Below are 19,696 nucleotides of genomic sequence, written 5' to 3' on the forward strand. Positions count from 1 at the left end.
ATGCAAAAGAATCCACAGCACAGTGTGTTGTACAGAATAATCCATAGCCTGCCTCTGTGGGACAATAGACACTTCAACATGCTACCAGTAACTATCATGCAGCTTGCAATGTTATGTGTGCCATATTACACAGCTTGTATTTTGCTAGTTGCATCAGGAAAGGGGCTGCCAACATTGCAGCCTGTTCATTATTACACCGGGAAGCTGTGTTACACAGGCTCAGACATACACAGTGATTCACCAGTACATTACAACTGGTGGCTAACAAAAGTGTTCCACTTGGAGTTCATCTTGTACATTCTGTAACACACTGAATGAGAACAGATGAGAGTGCATTAAACACACTAACACAGGCAAGAGTCTGTTACGCACTGGATTACACTCAGACAGGAGTGTGTTACACACTGGATTACACTCGGACAGGAGTGTGTTACACACTGGATTACACTCGGACAGGAGTGTGTTACACACTGGATTACAGAGGGGACAGGAGTGCATTGCACACTGGATTACAGACATGAGTGTGTTACACACTGGATTACATAGGGACAGGAGTGCATTGCACACTGGATTACAGACACGAGTGTGTTACACACTGGATTACACTCGGACAGGAGTGTGTTACACACGGTTACAGACGCGAGTGTGTTACACACTGGATTACACTCGGACAGGAGTGTTACACACTGGATTACACTCGGACAGGAGTGTGTTACACACTGGGTTACAGACGCGAGTGTGTGACACACTGGATTACACTCGGACAGGAGTGTGTTACACACTGGATTACACTTGGACAGGAGTGTGTTACATACTCGGTGTTGCACACCACAGTGTATAATACAGACACGTTACACATTGAATGACACGCAACATTGTGTTACACGTGTTACACACACGTGTGGTACACACTTGACACACAGCATTGTGTTATACACAATCATGTATGGTACACAATCATGTAACGCACTGGATGACCCACAGCAGTGTGATATACAGACATATATGTTACACTCAAAGAAGTATTATATACAGACATGCATGTTACACACTTGTTGACAGCTGTGTGTTACACATTACACACTGGATGGCACTGTGTTATACACAGACATGTATGTTACACACAAGACAGAAATGTATTGTACTCATACATGTATGTTACACACTGAAGACACACAGCAATGTATTGTACACATACATGCATGTTACACAGTGACACCCAGCAGTGTTACAATCATGTATGTTACACACTGGATAACACACTGCAGTGTGTTACACATTGACATGTAAGTTACACACCGTATGACACACACAGCAGTATGCATAATCATGTATGTTACACACTGGATACCCAGACACTGGATGACACACACAGCAGTGTGTTATACACAGATATGTTACTCGCTGGGTCAGATCCCACACATCTGAAGCTTCTTGCTGTGACCTCCTGGCCACAATGAAGTCCGTTGTTGAGGATCTTTCTCTTGCTGTGCTGAGCTGTGTCAGGTGCCTACCTGATCCTGGGTTTGGATGCTGCTCTGGTGCTGAGACTCGGTGTGTGAACTGGAAAGAAGCTTTGCTGTGCTTCTGAATCAGATCTCTGCTCAGGAGAGTTGGAGTGGTTACTGCGTACGTGTATATATATATATATATGGGTGTAATTATAGAGAAGGTGTTTCGTTTTAAAAGAAAAGATTCTGTAATTCTGCCCTCCTGTTTATAAAGAACGTATACACACAAAATCACTGGCATAGAACATTCCTTTCTAAAGGGTTGTGGGTGAAAGCTATGCAGGAGTTTTTAATTCTCATTTTATTGTTGCTGTTGATCCTGGTAAATCCTCCAAGGCAGCCACGAAAAGAAAACTCGAAGCAAATGGGCTGATCTGATCCCAGGGCAGCTCCTGTAGGAGATTTTCCAACGACACTCTCAGCTGTTAAAGTTCATCAATAATCGCAGTGATACTCTGGAAGACATCATCCTCTGTTCCCTCTCCTTGTATCTGCACAGTGAAGATCAGACCGGTTTAATCAGTGTGAGCTGGCAGCGGCACTCATTACATTCGAATGCAGACTAATCACTCCAAACAAACTGTGTGAAGTTGACTCTCTGTCTTCCACCCTTCCCGGGATATCTCCAATCCAGCTCCCTCCCCAGGAAACCCGCTGTCCTTTCCCCGTCTGGGCCTTTCAGTCCAAAGCTGTGCGGGTTAGGTGGATTGGCCATGCTAAATTACCCCTTAGTGTCAGGGGAACTAGAGTCATAGAGGTTTACAGCATGGAAACAGGCCCTTCAGCCCAACTTGTCCATGCTGCCCTTTTTTTTAAACCCCTAAGGTAGTCCCAATTGCCCGCATTTGGCCCATATCCCTCTATATCCATCTTACCCATGTAACTGTCTAAATGCATTTTAAAAGCCAAAATTGTACCCGCCTCTACTACTACCTCTGGCAGCTTGTTCCAGACACTCACTACTCTCTACGTAAAAAAAATTGCTCCTCTGGACACTTGTATCTGTCCCCTCTCACCTTAAACCGATGCTCTCTAGTTTTAGACTCCCCTATCTTTGAGAAAAGATATTGACTATCTAGCTGATCTATGCCCTTCATTATTTTATAGACCTCTATAAGATCACCCCTCAACCTTCACAGAGAAAAAAGTTTCAGTCTATCCAGCCTCTCATAACTCAAACCATCAAGTACTGGTGGCATTCTAGTAAATCTTTTCTGCACACTTTCTAGTTTAATAATATCCTTTCCATAATAGGGTGACCAGAACTGTACACAGTATTCCAAGTGTGGCCTTACCAATGTCTTGTACAACTTCAACAAGACATCCCAACTCCTGTATTCAATGTTCTGACCAATGAAACCAAGCATGCTGAATGCCTTTTTCACCACTCTGTCCACCTGTGACTCCACTTTCAAGGAGCTATGAACCTATGTCCCTAGATCTCTTTGCTTACAGCATGGAAACAGGCCCTTCGGCCCAACTTGTCCATGCTGCCCTTTTTTTTAAACCCCTAAGCTAGTCCCAATTCCCCTCATTTGGCCCATATCCCTCTATACCCATCTTACCCATGTAACTGTCTAAATGCTTTTTAAAAGACAAAATTGTACCCGCCTCGACTACTGCCTCGGGCAGGGTAAATGCATGGGGTTATTGGGGATAGGGCCTGGGTGGGATTGCGGTTGGTGCAGACTCAATGGGCCGAATGACCTCCTGTACACTGTAGGATTCTATGATTCTCTGTCTCTGCAATGAGTCGGATAACTCAATTGTAACCACCTCTCTCCTCCCTCAGGATAATAACAGGCACCAATCATGTCCCCAGTGACAACATGCCAAGTGTGCAGACAAAATAGGAGCAGAAGTAGGCCTCTTGGCCCCTCCAGCCTGCTGGACCATTCATTCAGACCATGGCTGATCTGTTTGTGTTTGGGATTCCACATTCCCATCCAACCCCCAATAACCTTTGATTCTCTTCCCTAACTGTCTACCATCTGCCTTAAAGATATTCAGTGAGCCCTACTTCCTCTGCCTTCCGAGGCAGAAAGTTCCAAAATCACTCAGCCTTCTGAGAGAAAAAATTCTTCTCATCTCTCCTAAAAAGGCGCCCTCTAATTTTAAAACAGTGTCTCCTTATTCTGGGCTTGTCCGCAAGACGAAACATCCTTTCCACATCCATCTTGTCAATACCGTTCAGGATCTTATAGACTTCAATCCAGTCACCCCTCACTCATCTAAACTCCAGTGGAAATAAGCCCAGTCTGTCCAACCTTTCCTCATATGACAACCCTCTCATTCCAGGTATCAATCCAGAAAACCTCCTCTGAACCGCCTCCGATATATTTACATTCTTAAATGATTAAGTTGGAATTTTAAGTTCCACCAATTGTGGAGCTGGGACTTGAATCCATGTCCCCAGATGGACGGCATGGTGGCACAGTGGTTAGCACTGCTGCCTCACAGCAGCAGGGACCCGGGTTCAATTCCCGGCTTGGGTCACTGTCTGTGTGGAGTCTGTACGTTGTCTGCGTGGGTTTCCTCCGGGTGCTCCAGTTTCCTTCCACAGCCTGAAAGACGTGCTGGTTAGGGTGCATTGGCCATGCTAAATTCTCCCTCAGTGTACCCGAACAGGTGCTGGAGTGTGATGACTAGGGGATTTTCACAGTAACTTCATTCCAGTGTTAATGTAAGCATACTTGTGACACATTACCAATACACCACCAGCTGGGTATGCTGGGAGTAGGAGTTCAAAGGGCAGAAAGGAGGTCTATCCCTGAACTGACCGTACAAACTCTTTCAACTTCCTGCGGTTAACCCAACAATAATCAGTTTGTAAAGTGGTCTGGCCCAAAAGTTAAAATTCTAAATTGGGGCAAGGCCAATTTTGATGGTATTAGACAGGAACTTTCAAAAGTTGATTGGAGGAGTCTGTTGGCAGGCAAAGGGACATCTGGTAAGTGGGAGGCTTTCAAAAGTGTGTTAACCAGGGTTCAGGGTAACACATTCCTTTTAGAATGAAGGGCACGGTTGGTAGAAGTAGGGAACACTGGGTGACTTGGGATATAGGACGGCATGGTGGTACAGTGGTTAGCACCGCTGCCTCACAGTGCCAGGGACCTGGGTTCGATTCCCGGCTTGGGTCACTGTCTGTGTGGAGTTTGCATGTTCTACTCATGTCTGCGTGGGTTTCCTCCAGGTGCTCCGGTTTCCTCTCACATTCTGAAAGACGTGCTGGTTAGGTGCATTGACCCGAACAGATGCCAGAATGTGGCAACTAGGGGAATTTCACAGTAACTTCATTGCAGTGTTAATGTTAGCCTTGTGACTAATAATTTAACTTTAACTTTTAAAAAAAATATTGAAGCCCTGGTCAAGAAGGAGGACACAGTAAGAAGTTTAACAACACCAGGTTAAAGTCCAACAGGTTTATTTGGTAGCAAAAGCCAAAGCTTTCGGAGCAACAAGCCCCTTCTTCAGGTGAGTGGGAATTCTGTTCACAAACAGGGCATATAAAGACACAGACTCAATTTACATGAATAATGGTTGGAATGCGAATACTTACAGCTAATCAAGTCTTTAAGATACAAACAACGTGAGTGATACAAACAACAGCCATGGGGACCAAATTCGCACCTCAATATGCCAACATCTTCATGCACAGGTTCGAACAAGACTTCTTCACCGCACAGGACCTTCAACCGATGCTATACACTAGATACATCGATGACATTTTCTTCCTTTGGACTCATGGTGAACAATCACTGAAACAACTATATGATGACATCAACAAGTTCCATCCCACCATCAGACTCACCATGGACTACTCTCCGGAATCGGTTGCATTCTTGGACACACGCATCTCCATTAAGGACGGTCACCTCAGCACCTCACTGTACCGCAAGCCCACGGATAACCTCACGATGCTCCACTTCTCAGCTTCCACCCTAAACACGTTAAAGAAGCCATCCCCTACGGACAAGCCCTCCGTATACACAGGATCTGCTCGGATGAGGAGGATCACAACAGACACCTCCAGACGCTGAAAGATGCCCTCATAAGAACAGGATATAGCGCTCGACTCATTGATCAACAGTTCCAACGCGCCACAGCGAAAAACCGCACCGACCTCCTCAGAAGACAAACACGGGACAGAGTGGACAGAGTACCCTTCGTCGTCCAGTACTTCCCCGGAGCGGAGAAGCTACGGCATCTCCTCCAGAGCCTTCAACATGTCATTGATGAAGACGAACATCTCGCCAAGGCCATCCCCACACCCACACTTCTTGCCTTCAAACAACTGCACAACCTCAAACAGACCATTGTCCGCAGCAAACTACCCAGCCTTCAGGAGAACAGTGACCACGACACCACACAACCCTGCCACAGCAACCTCTGCAAGACGTGCCGGATCATCAACACAGATGCCATCATCTCACGTGAGAACACCATCCACCAGGTACACGGTACATACTCTTGCAACTCGGCCAACGTTGTCTACCTGATACGCTGCAGGAAAGGATGTCCCAAGGCATGGTACATTGGGGAAACCATGCAGACGCTGCGACAATGGATGAATGAACAGCGCTCGACAATCACCAGGCAAGAGTGTTCTCTTCCTGTTGGGGAACACTTCAGCGGTCACAGGCATTCGGCCTCTGATCTTCGGGTAAGCATTCTCCAAGGCGGCCTTCACGACACACAACGGCGCAGAGTCGCTGAGCAGAAACTGATAGCCAAGTTCCGCACACACGAGGACGGCCTCAACCGGGATATTGGGTTCATGTCACACTATTTGTAACCCCCACAGCCTGCCTGGACCTGCAGAGTTTCACTGGCTGTCTTGTCTGGAGACAAAACACATCTTTTTAGCCTGTCTTGATGCTCTCTCCACTCACGTTGTTTGTATCTTAAAGACTTGATTAGCTGTAAGTATTCGCATTCCAACCATTATTCATGTAAATTGAGTCTGTGTCTTTATATGCCCTGTTTGTGAACAGAATTCCCACTCACCTGAAGAAGGGGCTTGGAGCTCCGAAAGCTTGTGTGGCTTTTGCTACCAAATAAACCTGTTGGACTTTAACCTGGTGTTGTTAAACTTCTTACTGTGTTTACCCCAGTCCAACACCGGCATCTCCACATTAAGGAGGAGGAGGCACATGACATGCATAGGCATTTGGGATCAAGTGGATCCCTTGAAGAATATAGAGGGTGTCAGAGTAGAATTAAGAGAGAAATCAGGAGGGCAAAAAGGGAACACGAGATTGTTTTGGCAGATAAGGCAAAGGAGAATCCAAAGAGTTTTTACAAATACATAAAGGGCAAAAGAGTAACAAGGGAGAGAGTAGGGCCTCTTAAGGATCAACAAGGCCATTTATGTGCGGATCCACAAGAGATGGGTGAGATCCTCAATGAATATTTCTCATCAGTATTTACTGTTGAGAAAAGCATGGATGTTAGGGAACTTGGGGAAATAAATAGTGATGTCTTGAGGAGTGTACAGAGAAGGAGGTGCTGGAAGTCTTAAAATGCATCAAGGTAGATAAATTCCCGGGACCTGATGCAGTGTACCCCAGGACATTGTGGGAGGCTAGGGAGGAAATTGCGGGTCCCCTGGCAGAGATATTTGAATCATCGACAGCCTTAGGTGAGGTGCCTGAAGATTGGAGAGTGGCAAATGTTGTGCCTTTGTTTAAGAAGGGCTGCAGGGAAAGATCTGGGAACTATAGGCCCGTGAGCCTAACATCTGTTGTGGGTAAATTGTTAGAAGGTATTTTGAGGGACAGGATCTACAGACATTTAGAGAGGCAAGGACTGATTAGGGACAGTCAGCATGGCTTTGTGAGTGGAAAATCATGTCTCACCAATTTGATTGAGTTTTTTGAAGGGGTAACCAAGAAGGTAGATGAGGGCAGTGCAGTCAACTTTGACTACATGGACTTTAGCAAGGCATGGTAGGTTGTTCCATAAGGTTAAACCTCAGGGGATCCTTGCTGAGGTAGCCAATTGGATACAAAATTGGCTTGATGACAGAAGAGAGAGGGTGCTTGTAGAGGGTTGTTTTTCAAACTGGAGGCCTGTGACCAGCGGTGTGCCTCAGGGATCAGTGCTGGGTCCACTGTTATTTGTCATTTATATTAATGATTTGGATGAGAATTTAGGAGGCATGGTTAGTAAGTTTGCCGATGACACCAAGATTGGTGGCATAGTGGACAGTGAACAAGGTTATCTAGGATTACAATGGGATCTTGATCAATTGGGCCAGTGGGCTGATAAATAGCAGATGGAGTTTAATTTAGATGAATGCAAGGTGATATATTTTGGCAGATCGAACCAGGGCAGGACTTACTCAGTTAATGGTGGAGTGCTGGGGAGAGTTATAGAACAAAGAGATCATAGGGTACAGGTTCATAGCTCCTTGAAAGTGGAGTCACAAGTGGACATAGAGGTGAAGAAGGCATTCAGCATGCTTGGTTTCATTGGTCAGGACATTAAATACAGGAGTTGGGACGTCTTGTTGCAGTTGTACAAGACATTGGTAAGGCCACACTTGAAATACTATGTACAGTTCTGGTCACTATTATAGAAAGGATATTATTAAACTAGAAAAAGTGTCCAAAGAAATTACTAGTATGCTACCGAGACTTGATGGTTTGAGTTATAAGGAGAGGCTGGACAGACTGGGACTGTTTTCTCTGGAACGTAGGAGGCTTAGGGGGGATCGTATAGAGATCTATAAAATAATGAGGGGCATAGATCAGTTAGATAGTCAACATCTTTTCCCAAAGGTAGGGGAGTCTAAAACTAGAAGGCATAAGTTTAAAGTGAGAGGGGAGAGATACAAAAGGGTCCAGAGGGGCATTTTTTTCACACAGAGGTTGGTGAGTGGAACAAGCTGCCAGAAGTAATAGGATGGACGGATACAATTTTGTCTTTTAAAAAGCATTTAGACAGTTACATGGGGAAGATGGGTGTAGAGGGATATGGGCCAAATGCAAGCAATTGGGACTAGCTTAGTGGTAAAAACTGGGCGGCATGGACAAGTTGGACCGAAGGGCCTGTTTCCATGCTTTAAAACTCTGACTCTAAACACCATCCACTGGGACTGAGAATTCAATTAATGTGTCTCTTCTTTCCCAGGGCTGGAGAGTGTGGAACACAGAGTCACTGTCTCGGGATAAGGGATAGGTCACTGAGATGAGGAGGAATTTCTTTAACCCAGAGGGTGGTGAATCTTGGAGTTCTCTCCCGCAGAGAGTTGTGGAAGCTCCATCACTGGCGAAGCGAAGGTTGGGGTTCGCTGGGGGTGAGGGGGTATGTGGGGAAAGACAGGAAGGTGGAGATGAGACCATGGTCTTATTGAGAGGCTGCAAGAGGCAGTTACCCTCCCGTTCAGCTTCCCAATTCCACTTTATTCAGCAGAGAGGCACAGTGGCCTCAGCTAAATGTCAATGTCATTTACAAAGACAGTCAGCGAGGGAGCTTACATCAACTGACCCAAAGTGCTGCCAATGTCCCTCCCTGAGTGAGCGACTGAGCCTCAGTTTACCGATGGTCTACCTGCGGGGAAGGTACCTGTGACAGGGTGGCACTCCTGCCCCAGGAATGTGATAAACCCCCCCCCCCCCCCTCCCCCCACAACACTTCAATCACCAGCATTATCAGGTGGGATGGACATCAGAACTTTTACCTTCTTCAGGAGACCTTTATTCTCATAGTGTTTCACGACAGGTACGGAATCCACGAAATACGCGTCTACCCGCTTCAGTATTGTCACCTCATTGTCATCAAAGCGACCGCTGGTCTGTCCGCGGTTTATTAGGCGCTCCTTCATAACCTCGGGGCTGCAATCGATCAGCAACACGATGGTGGGTCGAGTAAACTAGAGACAGAGACACACAGAAAGATCCGTCACATCCATTCCAGCTCTCGCTCCACCACCACCTCACACACCGAGCACTGAACCAGGGAAGCATTTGGAAAGTGTCAGGGATCAGGCTCTGTTCCGGACCAGTTTCCCCCTCAGAGGTCAGTCAGTCAGTGAGTGAACAGCGCAGGGCCAGCATGGAGGGCAGAGGGAACTGCATTAACACAGCACCTTCCTCATCCTCGGCACCATCCCAAACCATATCCAGCCAATGAGGTATTGGCAAAGTGAACTCATTGCGGTGATGTACCATAAAGAGCAGCCAATCCGTACACAGCAAGATGTTCACTGATGATTGCACAATGTTCAGCACCATTCGCGACTCCTCAGATACTGAAGCAGTCCATCTTCAAAATGCAGCAAGACCTGGACAATATCCAGGCTTGGGGTGACAAGTGGCAAGTAGCATTCATGTCACACAAGTGCCAGGTAATGACCATCTCCAACAAGAGAGACTCCAACTATCCCCCCTTCACTTCCAATGGAATTCATTGCCGAATCGCCCACTGGGATTTTCGCAGTAACTTCATTGCAGTGTTAATGTAAGCCTACTTGTGACACATAAATATCAATCAACATCCAATGGTATGAAGGGGCCCAGGAACAACCTCGCTGGTGATCAGCATCAACAACGCAGAGAAACGTGGAGAAGGGTTCCTCATTCCCCAGGGTGATTGAGATTTCTGATTGTAATGAAGAAGCATGGATTCCTGGGAGAGTTTGAGATTATCGATGATCACAGGCTGAGGAAATAATTGTCAATCTCACGGCAGACTGAACAAGTGCTGTGTCGTTAGTCCCAGAACAAAGAAAATTACAGCACAGGAACAGGCCCTTCGGCCCCCCAAGCCTGCACCGACCATGCTGCCCCGACTGAACTAAAACCCCCTATCCTTCCGGGGACCATATCCCTCTATTCCCATCCTATTCATGTATTTGTCCAGACGGCCCTCAAAGGTCACTATTGTAGCTGTTCCCACTACCTCCTCCGGCAACGAGTTCCAGGCACCCACCACCCTGTGTAAAAAACGTGTCTCGTACATCTCCTTTAAACCTTGCCCCTCGCACCTTAAACCTGTGCCCCCTAGTAAAGGAGCGAGAAAGGTGGCAAAATGGACCACGGCCACTCTGTCAGTCTGGGTACCTGGTTCCAATGACCTCAGCTGGCATCCTGGACCATGTAGAGGCCACGTGAAAACATACGGGGGGAGAAATCCTCAGATTCGTTTTCTAAAACATGGAACTAGTCTATCATAAAACATTGAAACTAAAAAACACACCCCGAGGGTTACCATTGGCCAGGAACTGAACTGGACTAGCCATATAAATACCATGACTACAAGAGCAAGGCAAAGGCGAGGAATCCTGCGGCGAGTAACTCACCTCCTGACTCCCCAAAGCCTGTCCACCATCTAAAAGGCACAAGTCAGGAGTGTGATGGAATACTCCCCACTTGCCTGGATGGGTGCAGCTCCAGCAACACTCAAGAAACTTGACAACCATCCAGGACAAAGCAGCCCCGCTTGAGTGCCTGACTGTGTGTGTATCCCTTACGTTCTTATATTCTCCACCACCAACGCACAGTGGCAGCCGTGTCTACCATCTACAAGACGCACTGCAGCAACTCACCAAGGTTCTTTCAACAGCACCTTCCAAACCCTCAACTGCTACTGTTTAGAGGACATGGGAACCATTGGGAGGTTCACTCTGAGTCCCTCCCCATCCTGACTTGCAAATATATCGCCGTCCCTTCACTGTCGCTGGCTCACAATCTCTCCCTAACAGCACTGTGGGTGTACCTACACCACATGGACTGCAACGGCTTCAAGAAGGCGACTCACCCCCCACCTTCTGGAGGGGCAATGAGGGAAGGGCAGTAAATGCTGGTCCAGCCAGCGACACCCACATCCCAGAGATGAACAAAAGCACTAAAAGTAGCAAAAATGCAATGATTCTGGGGTTTAAACTGTTTTACTTTTTGAAGCATTTCTTCTCCTCAGTGAGGCAGTATCACACTGAGACAGGAATCAGACTGAGACAGGAATCACACTGAGACAGGAATCAGACTGAGACAGGAATCACACTGAGACAGGAATCACACTGAGGCAGGAATCACACTGAGGCAGGAATCACACTGAGACAGGAATCACACTGAGACAGGAATCACACTGAGACAGGAATCACACTGAGACAGGAATCACACCGAGACAGGAATCACACCGAGACAGGAATCACACCGAGACAGGAATCACACCGAGACAGGAGTCACACCGAGACAGGAGTCACACTGAGACAGGAATCACACTGAAGCAGGAATCACACTGAGGCAGGAATCACACTGAGGCAGGAATCACAGAGGCAAGAATCACACTGAGGCAAGAATCACAATGAGGCAAGAATCACACTGAGGCAAGAATCACAATGAGGCAAGAATCACACTGAGACAGGAATCCAACTGAGGCAGGAATCACACTGAGACAGGAATCACACTGAGACAGGAATCACACTGAGACAGGAATCACACTGAGACAGGAATCACACAGAGCCAGTCTCACACTGAGACAGGAATCACACTGAGACTGGAATCACACTGAGACAGGAATCACACTGAGGCAAGAATCACACTGAGGCAGGAATCACACTGAGGCAGGAATCACACTGAGACAGGAATCACACTGAGACAGGAATCACACTGAGACAGGAATCACGCAGAGCCATTATCACACTGAGCCAGTCTCACATTGAGACAGGAATCACACTGAGACAGGAATCACACTGAGACAGGAATCACACTGAGACAGGAATCGCACTGAGACAGGAATCGCACTGAGACAGGAATCGCACTGAGGCAAGAATCGCACTGAGGCAGGAATCACACTGAGGCAGGAATCACACTGAGACAGGAATCACACTGAGACAGGAATCACACTGAGACAGGAATCACACTGAGACTGGAATCACACTGAGACTGGAATCACACTGAGACTGGAATCACACTGAGACTGGAATCACACTGAGACTGGAATCACACTGAGACTGGAATCACACTGAGACTGGAATCACACTGAGACGGGAATCACACTGAGACGGGAATCACACTGAGACGGGAATCACAGTGAGACGGGAATCACACTGAGACGGGAATCACACTGAGACAGGAATCACACTGAGACAGGAATCACACTGAGGCAGGAATCACACTGAGGCACGAATCACACTGAGGCAGGAATCACACTGAGACAGTTTCACACTGAGACAGGAATCACACTGAGACAGGAATCACACTGAGGCAGGAATCACACTGAGACAGGACTCACACTGAGGCAGGAGTCACACTGAGACAGGAATCACACCGAGACAGGAATCACACCGAGACAGGAATCACACCGAGACAGGAATCACACCGAGACAGGAATCACACCGAGACAGGAATCACACCGAGACAGGAATCACACCGAGACAGGAATCACACCGAGACAGGAATCACACCGAGACAGGAATCACACCGAGGCAGGAATCACACCGAGGCAGGAATCACACTGAGGCAGGAATCACACTGAGGCAAGAATCACACTGAGGCAAGAATCACAATGAGGCAAGAATCACACTGAGGCAAGAATCACAATGAGGCAAGAATCACACTGAGGCAGGAATCACACTGAGGCAGGAATCACACTGAGACAGGAATCACACTGAGACAGGAATCACACTGAGACAGGAATCACACTGAGACTGGAATCACACTGAGACTGGAATCACACTGAGACAGGAATCACACTGAGGCAAGAATCACACTGAGACAGGAATCACACTGAGGCAGGAATCACACTGAGACTGGAATCACACTGAGACTGGAATCACACTGAGACTGGAATCACACTGAGACTGGAATCACACTGAGACGGGAATCACACTGAGACGGGAATCACACTGAGACGGGAATCACACTGAGACGGGAATCACACTGAGACGGGAATCACACTGAGACGGGAATCACACTGAGACGGGAATCACACTGAGACGGGAATCACACTGAGACAGGAATCACACTGAGACAGGAATCACACTGAGGCAGGAATCACACTGAGGCAGGAATCACACTGAGGCAGGAATCACACTGAGACAGTTTCACACTGAGACAGGAATCACACTGAGGCAGGAATCACACTGAGACAGGACTCACACTGAGGCAGGAGTCACACTGAGGCAGGAGTCACACTGAGATAGGAATCACACCGAGACAGGAATCACACCGAGACAGGAATCACACCGAGACAGGAATCACACCGAGACAGGAATCACACCGAGACAGGAATCACACCGAGACAGGAATCACACCGAGACAGGAATCACACTGAGGCAGGAATCACACTGAGGCAGGAATCACACTGAGGCAGGAATCACACTGAGGCAAGAATCACACTGAGGCAAGAATCACAATGAGGCAAGAATCACACTGAGGCAAGAATCACAATGAGGCAAGAATCACACTGAGGCAGGAATCACACTGAGGCAGGAATCACACTGAGGCAGGAATCACACTGAGACAGGAATCACACTGAGACAGGAATCACACTGAGACAGGAATCACACTGAGACTGGAATCACACTGAGACTGGAATCACACTGAGACAGGAATCACACTGAGGCAAGAATCACACTGAGGCAGGAATCACACTGAGGCAGGAATCACACTGAGGCAGGAATCACACTGAGACAGGAATCACACTGAGACAGGAATCACACTGAGACAGGAATCACACTGAGACTGGAATCACACTGAGACAGGAATCACACTGAGACAGGAATCACACTGAGGCAGGAATCACACTGAGGCAGGAATCACACTGAGACAGTTTCACACTGAGACAGGAATCACACTGAGACAGGACTCACACTGAGACAGGACTCACACTGAGGCAGGAGTCACACTGAGACAGGAATCACACTGAGACAGGAATCACACTGAGACAGGAATCACACTGAGACAGGAATCACACTGAGACAGGAATCACACTGAGACAGGAATCACACTTTGACAGGAATCACACTTTGACAGGAATCACACTTTGACAGGAATCACACTTTGACAGGAATCACACTTTGACAGGAATCACACTGAGACAGGAATCACACTGAGACAGGAATCACACTGAGACAGGAATCACACTGAGACAGGAATCACACAGACTGGAATCACACAAACTGGAATCACACTGAGACTGGAATCACACTGAGACGGGAATCACACTGAGACAGGAATCACACTGAGACAGGAATCACACTGAGACAGGAATCACACTGAGACAGGAATCACACTGAGACTGGAATCACACTGAGACTGGAATCACACTGAGACTGGAATCACACTGAGACTGGAATCACACTGAGGCAGGAATCACACTGAGACAGGAATCACACTGAGACAGGTATCACACTGAGTCACGAATCGCACTGAGGCAGGAATCGCACTGAGGCAGGAATCGCACTGAGACAGTTTCACACTGAGACAGGAATCACACTGAGGCAGGAATCACACTGAGACAGGAATCACACTGAGACAGGAATCACACTGAGACAGGAATCACACTGAGGCAGGAATCACACTGAGGCAGGAATCACACTGAGACAGGAATCACACTGACAGGAATCACACTGACAGGAATCACACTGAGGCAGGAATCACACTGAGACAGGAATCACACTGAGACAGGAATCACACTGAGACAGGAATCACACTGAGACAGGAATCACACTGAGACGGGAATCACACTGAGACGGGAATCACACTGAGACGGGAATCACACTGAGACGGGAATCACACTGAGACGGGAATCACACTGAGACAGGAATCACACTGAGACAGGAATCACACTGAGACAGGAATCACACTGAGGCAGGAATCACACTGAGGCAGGAATCACACTGAGGCAGGAATCACACTGAGACAGTTTCACACTGAGACAGGAATCACACTGAGACAGGAATCACACTGAGACAGGAATCACACTGAGGCAGGAATCACACTGAGGCAGGAATCACATTGAGACAGTTTCACACTGAGACAGGAATCACACTGAGACAGGACTCACACTGAGACAGGACTCACACTGAGGCAGGAGTCACACTGAGACAGGAATCACACTGAGACAGGAATCACACTGAGACAGGAATCACACTGAGACAGGAATCACACTGAGACAGGAATCACACTGAGACAGGAATCACACTTTGACAGGAATCACACTTTGACAGGAATCACACTTTGACAGGAATCACACTTTGACAGGAATCACACTTTGACAGGAATCACACTGAGACAGGAATCACACTGAGACAGGAATCACACTGAGACAGGAATCACACTGAGACAGGAATCACACAGACTGGAATCACACAAACTGGAATCACACTGAGACTGGAATCACACTGAGACGGGAATCACACTGAGACAGGAATCACACTGAGACAGGAATCACACTGAGACAGGAATCACACTGAGACAGGAATCACACTGAGACTGGAATCACACTGAGACTGGAATCACACTGAGACTGGAATCACACTGAGACTGGAATCACACTGAGGCAGGAATCACACTGAGACAGGAATCACACTGAGACAGGTATCACACTGAGTCACGAATCGCACTGAGGCAGGAATCGCACTGAGGCAGGAATCGCACTGAGACAGTTTCACACTGAGACAGGAATCACACTGAGGCAGGAATCACACTGAGACAGGAATCACACTGAGACAGGAATCACACTGAGACAGGAATCACACTGAGGCAGGAATCACACTGAGGCAGGAATCACACTGAGACAGGAATCACACTGACAGGAATCACACTGACAGGAATCACACTGAGGCAGGAATCACACTGAGACAGGAATCACACTGAGACAGGAATCACACTGAGACAGGAATCACACTGAGACAGGAATCACACTGAGACGGGAATCACACTGAGACGGGAATCACACTGAGACGGGAATCACACTGAGACGGGAATCACACTGAGACGGGAATCACACTGAGACAGGAATCACACTGAGACAGGAATCACACTGAGACAGGAATCACACTGAGGCAGGAATCACACTGAGGCAGGAATCACACTGAGGCAGGAATCACACTGAGACAGTTTCACACTGAGACAGGAATCACACTGAGGCAGGAATCACACTGAGACAGGACTCACACTGAGGCAGGAGTCACACTGAGACAGGAATCACACTGAGACTGGAATCACACTGAGACTGGAATCACACTGAGACAGGAATCACACTGAGACAGGAATCACACTTTGACAGGAATCACACTTTGACAGGAATCACACTTTGACAGGAATCACACTTTGACAGGAATCACACTGAGGCAGGAATCACACTGAGGCAGGAATCACACTGAGACAGGAATCACACTGAGACAGCAATCACACTGAGACAGGAATCACACTGAGACTGGAATCACACTGAGACTGGAATCACACTGAGACAGGAATCACACTGAGACAGGAATCACACTGAGACAGGAATCACACTGAGACAGGAATCACACTTTGACAGGAATCACACTTTGACAGGAATCACACTTTGACAGGAATCACACTGAGGCAGGAATCACACTGAGGCAGGAATCACACTGAGGCAGGAATCACACTGAGGCAGGAATCACACTGAGACAGGAATCACACTGAGACAGGAATCACACAGACAGGAATCACACTGAGGCAGTCTCACACTGAGACAGGAATCACAGTGAGACAGGAATCACACTGAGACAGGAATCACACTGAGACAGGAATCACACTGAGACAGGAATCACTCTGAGACAGGAATCACACTGAGACAGGAATCACACTGAGACAGGAATCACACTGAGACAGGAATCACACTGAGACTGGAATCACACTGAGACTGGAATCACACTGAGACTGGAATCACACTAAGACAGGAATCACACTAAGACAGGAATCACACTGAGACAGGAATCACACTGAGACAGGAATCACACTGAGACAGGAATCACACTGAGACAGGAATCACACTGAGACTGGAATCACACTGAGACTGGAATCACACTGAGGCAGGAATCACACTGAGGCAGGAATCACACTAAGACTGGAATCACACTGAGACTGGAATCACACTGAGGCAGGAATCACACTAAGACAGGAATCACACTAAGACAGGAATCACACTGAGACAGGAATCACACTGAGACAGGAATCACACTGAGACTGGAATCACACTGAGGCAGGAATCACACTGAGACAGGAATCACACTGAGACAGGAATCACACTGAGACAGGAATCACACTGAGACTGGAATCACACTGAGACTGGAATCACACAGAGGCAGGAATCACACTGAGACAGGAATCACACTGAGACAGGAATCACACTGAGACAGGAATCACACTGAGTCAGGAATCACACTGAGGCAGGAATCACACTGAGGCAGGAATCACACTGAGACAGGAATCACACTGAGACAGGAATCGCACTGAGACAGGAATCGCACTGAGACAGGAATCACACTGAGACAGCAATCACACTGAGACAGCAATCACACTGAGACAGGAATCACACTGAGACAGGAATCACACTGAGACAGGAATCACACTTTGACAGGAATCACACTGAGGCAGGAATCACACTGAGGCAGGAATCACACTGAGACAGGAATCACACAGACAGGAATCACACTGAGGCAGGAATCACACTGAGGCAGGAATCACACTGAGGCAGGAATCACACAGACAGGAATCACACTGATACAAGTATCACAGACAGGAATCACACTGAGACAAGAATCACACAGACAGGAATCACACTGAGACAGGAATCACACTGAGGCAGGAATCACACTGAGGCAGGAATCACACTGAGGCAGGAATCACACTGAGACAGGAATCACACTGAGACAGGAATCACACTGAGACAGGAATCACACTGAGACAGGAATCACACTGATACAGGAATCACACTGATGCAGGAATCACACTGAGGCAGGAATCACACTGAGACAGGAATCACACTGAGACAGGAATCACACTGAGACAGGAATCACACTGAGACAGGAATCACACTGAGACAGGAATCACACTGAGGCAGGAATCACACTGAGACAGGAATCACACTGAGACAGGAATCACACTGAGACAGGAATCACACTGAGGCAGGAATCACACTGAGGCAGGAATCACACTGAGGCAAGAATCACAATGAGGCATGAATCACAATGAGGCAAGAATCACACTGAGACAGGAATCACACTGAGACAGGAATCACACAGACAGGAATCACACTGAGGCAGGAATCACACTGAGGCAGGAATCACACAGACAGGAATCACACTGAGACAGGAATCACAGTGAGGCAGGAATCACACTGAGGCAGGAATCACACTGAGGCAGGAATCACACTGAGGCAGGAATCACACTGAGGCAGGAATCACACTGAGACAGGAATCACACAGACAGGAATCACACTGAGACTGGAATCACACTGAGACAGGAATCACACTGAGGCAGGAATCACACTGAGGCAAGAATCACAATGAGGCAAGAATCACAATGAGGCAAGAATCACACTGAGACAGGAATCACACTGAGACAGGAATCACACAGACAGGAATCACACTGAGGCAGGAATCACACTGAGGCAGGAATCACACAGACAGGAATCACACTGAGACAAGAATCACAGACAGGAATCACACTGAGACAAGAATCACACAGACAGGAATCACACTGAGACAGGAATCACAGTGAGGCAGGAATCACACTGAGGCAGGAATCACACTGAGGCAGGAATCACACTGAGGCAGGAATCACACTGAGGCAGGAATCACACTGAGACAGGAATCACACTGAGACAGGAATCACACAGACAGGAATCACACTGAGGCAGTCTCACACTGAGACAGGAATCACAGTGAGACAGGAATCACACTGAGACAGGAATCACACTGAGACAGGAATCACACTGAGACAGGAATCACTCTGAGACAGGAATCACACTGAGACAGGAATCACACTGAGACAGGAATCACACTGAGACAGGAATCACACTGAGACTGGAATCACACTGAGACTGGAATCACACTGAGACTGGAATCACACTAAGACAGGAATCACACTAAGACAGGAATCACACTGAGACAGGAATCACACTGAGACAGGAATCACACTGAGACAGGAATCACACTGAGACTGGAATCACACTGAGACTGGAATCACACTGAGGCAGGAATC

The 19,696-nt window shown here is 47.6% G+C and overlaps 1 protein-coding gene across 4 annotated transcripts in view; it reads right to left on the minus strand.

Annotated features, from left to right (window-relative positions):
- Positions 1-1,545: 1,545 nt before the first annotated feature.
- LOC144507741 (adenylate kinase isoenzyme 5-like) overlaps positions 1,546-19,696 on the minus strand; it is a 71,270-nt gene continuing 53,119 nt past the window's right edge. For all 4 annotated transcript variants that reach the window (XM_078235006.1, XM_078235004.1, XM_078235003.1 and 1 more), the window contains 2 exons: positions 9,196-9,387; positions 1,546-2,002 (listed from right to left, as the gene is read on the minus strand). In XM_078235006.1, the coding sequence (XP_078091132.1) occupies positions 1,937-2,002; positions 9,196-9,387 (258 nt within the window). In that variant the 3' untranslated portion in view covers positions 1,546-1,936. The remainder of the gene's footprint in view (positions 2,003-9,195; positions 9,388-19,696) is intronic.

This window comes from Mustelus asterias, chromosome 19 (genome assembly GCF_964213995.1).
Source record: "Mustelus asterias chromosome 19, sMusAst1.hap1.1, whole genome shotgun sequence".
In the NCBI taxonomy this organism is placed as follows: domain Eukaryota; kingdom Metazoa; phylum Chordata; class Chondrichthyes; order Carcharhiniformes; family Triakidae; genus Mustelus; species Mustelus asterias.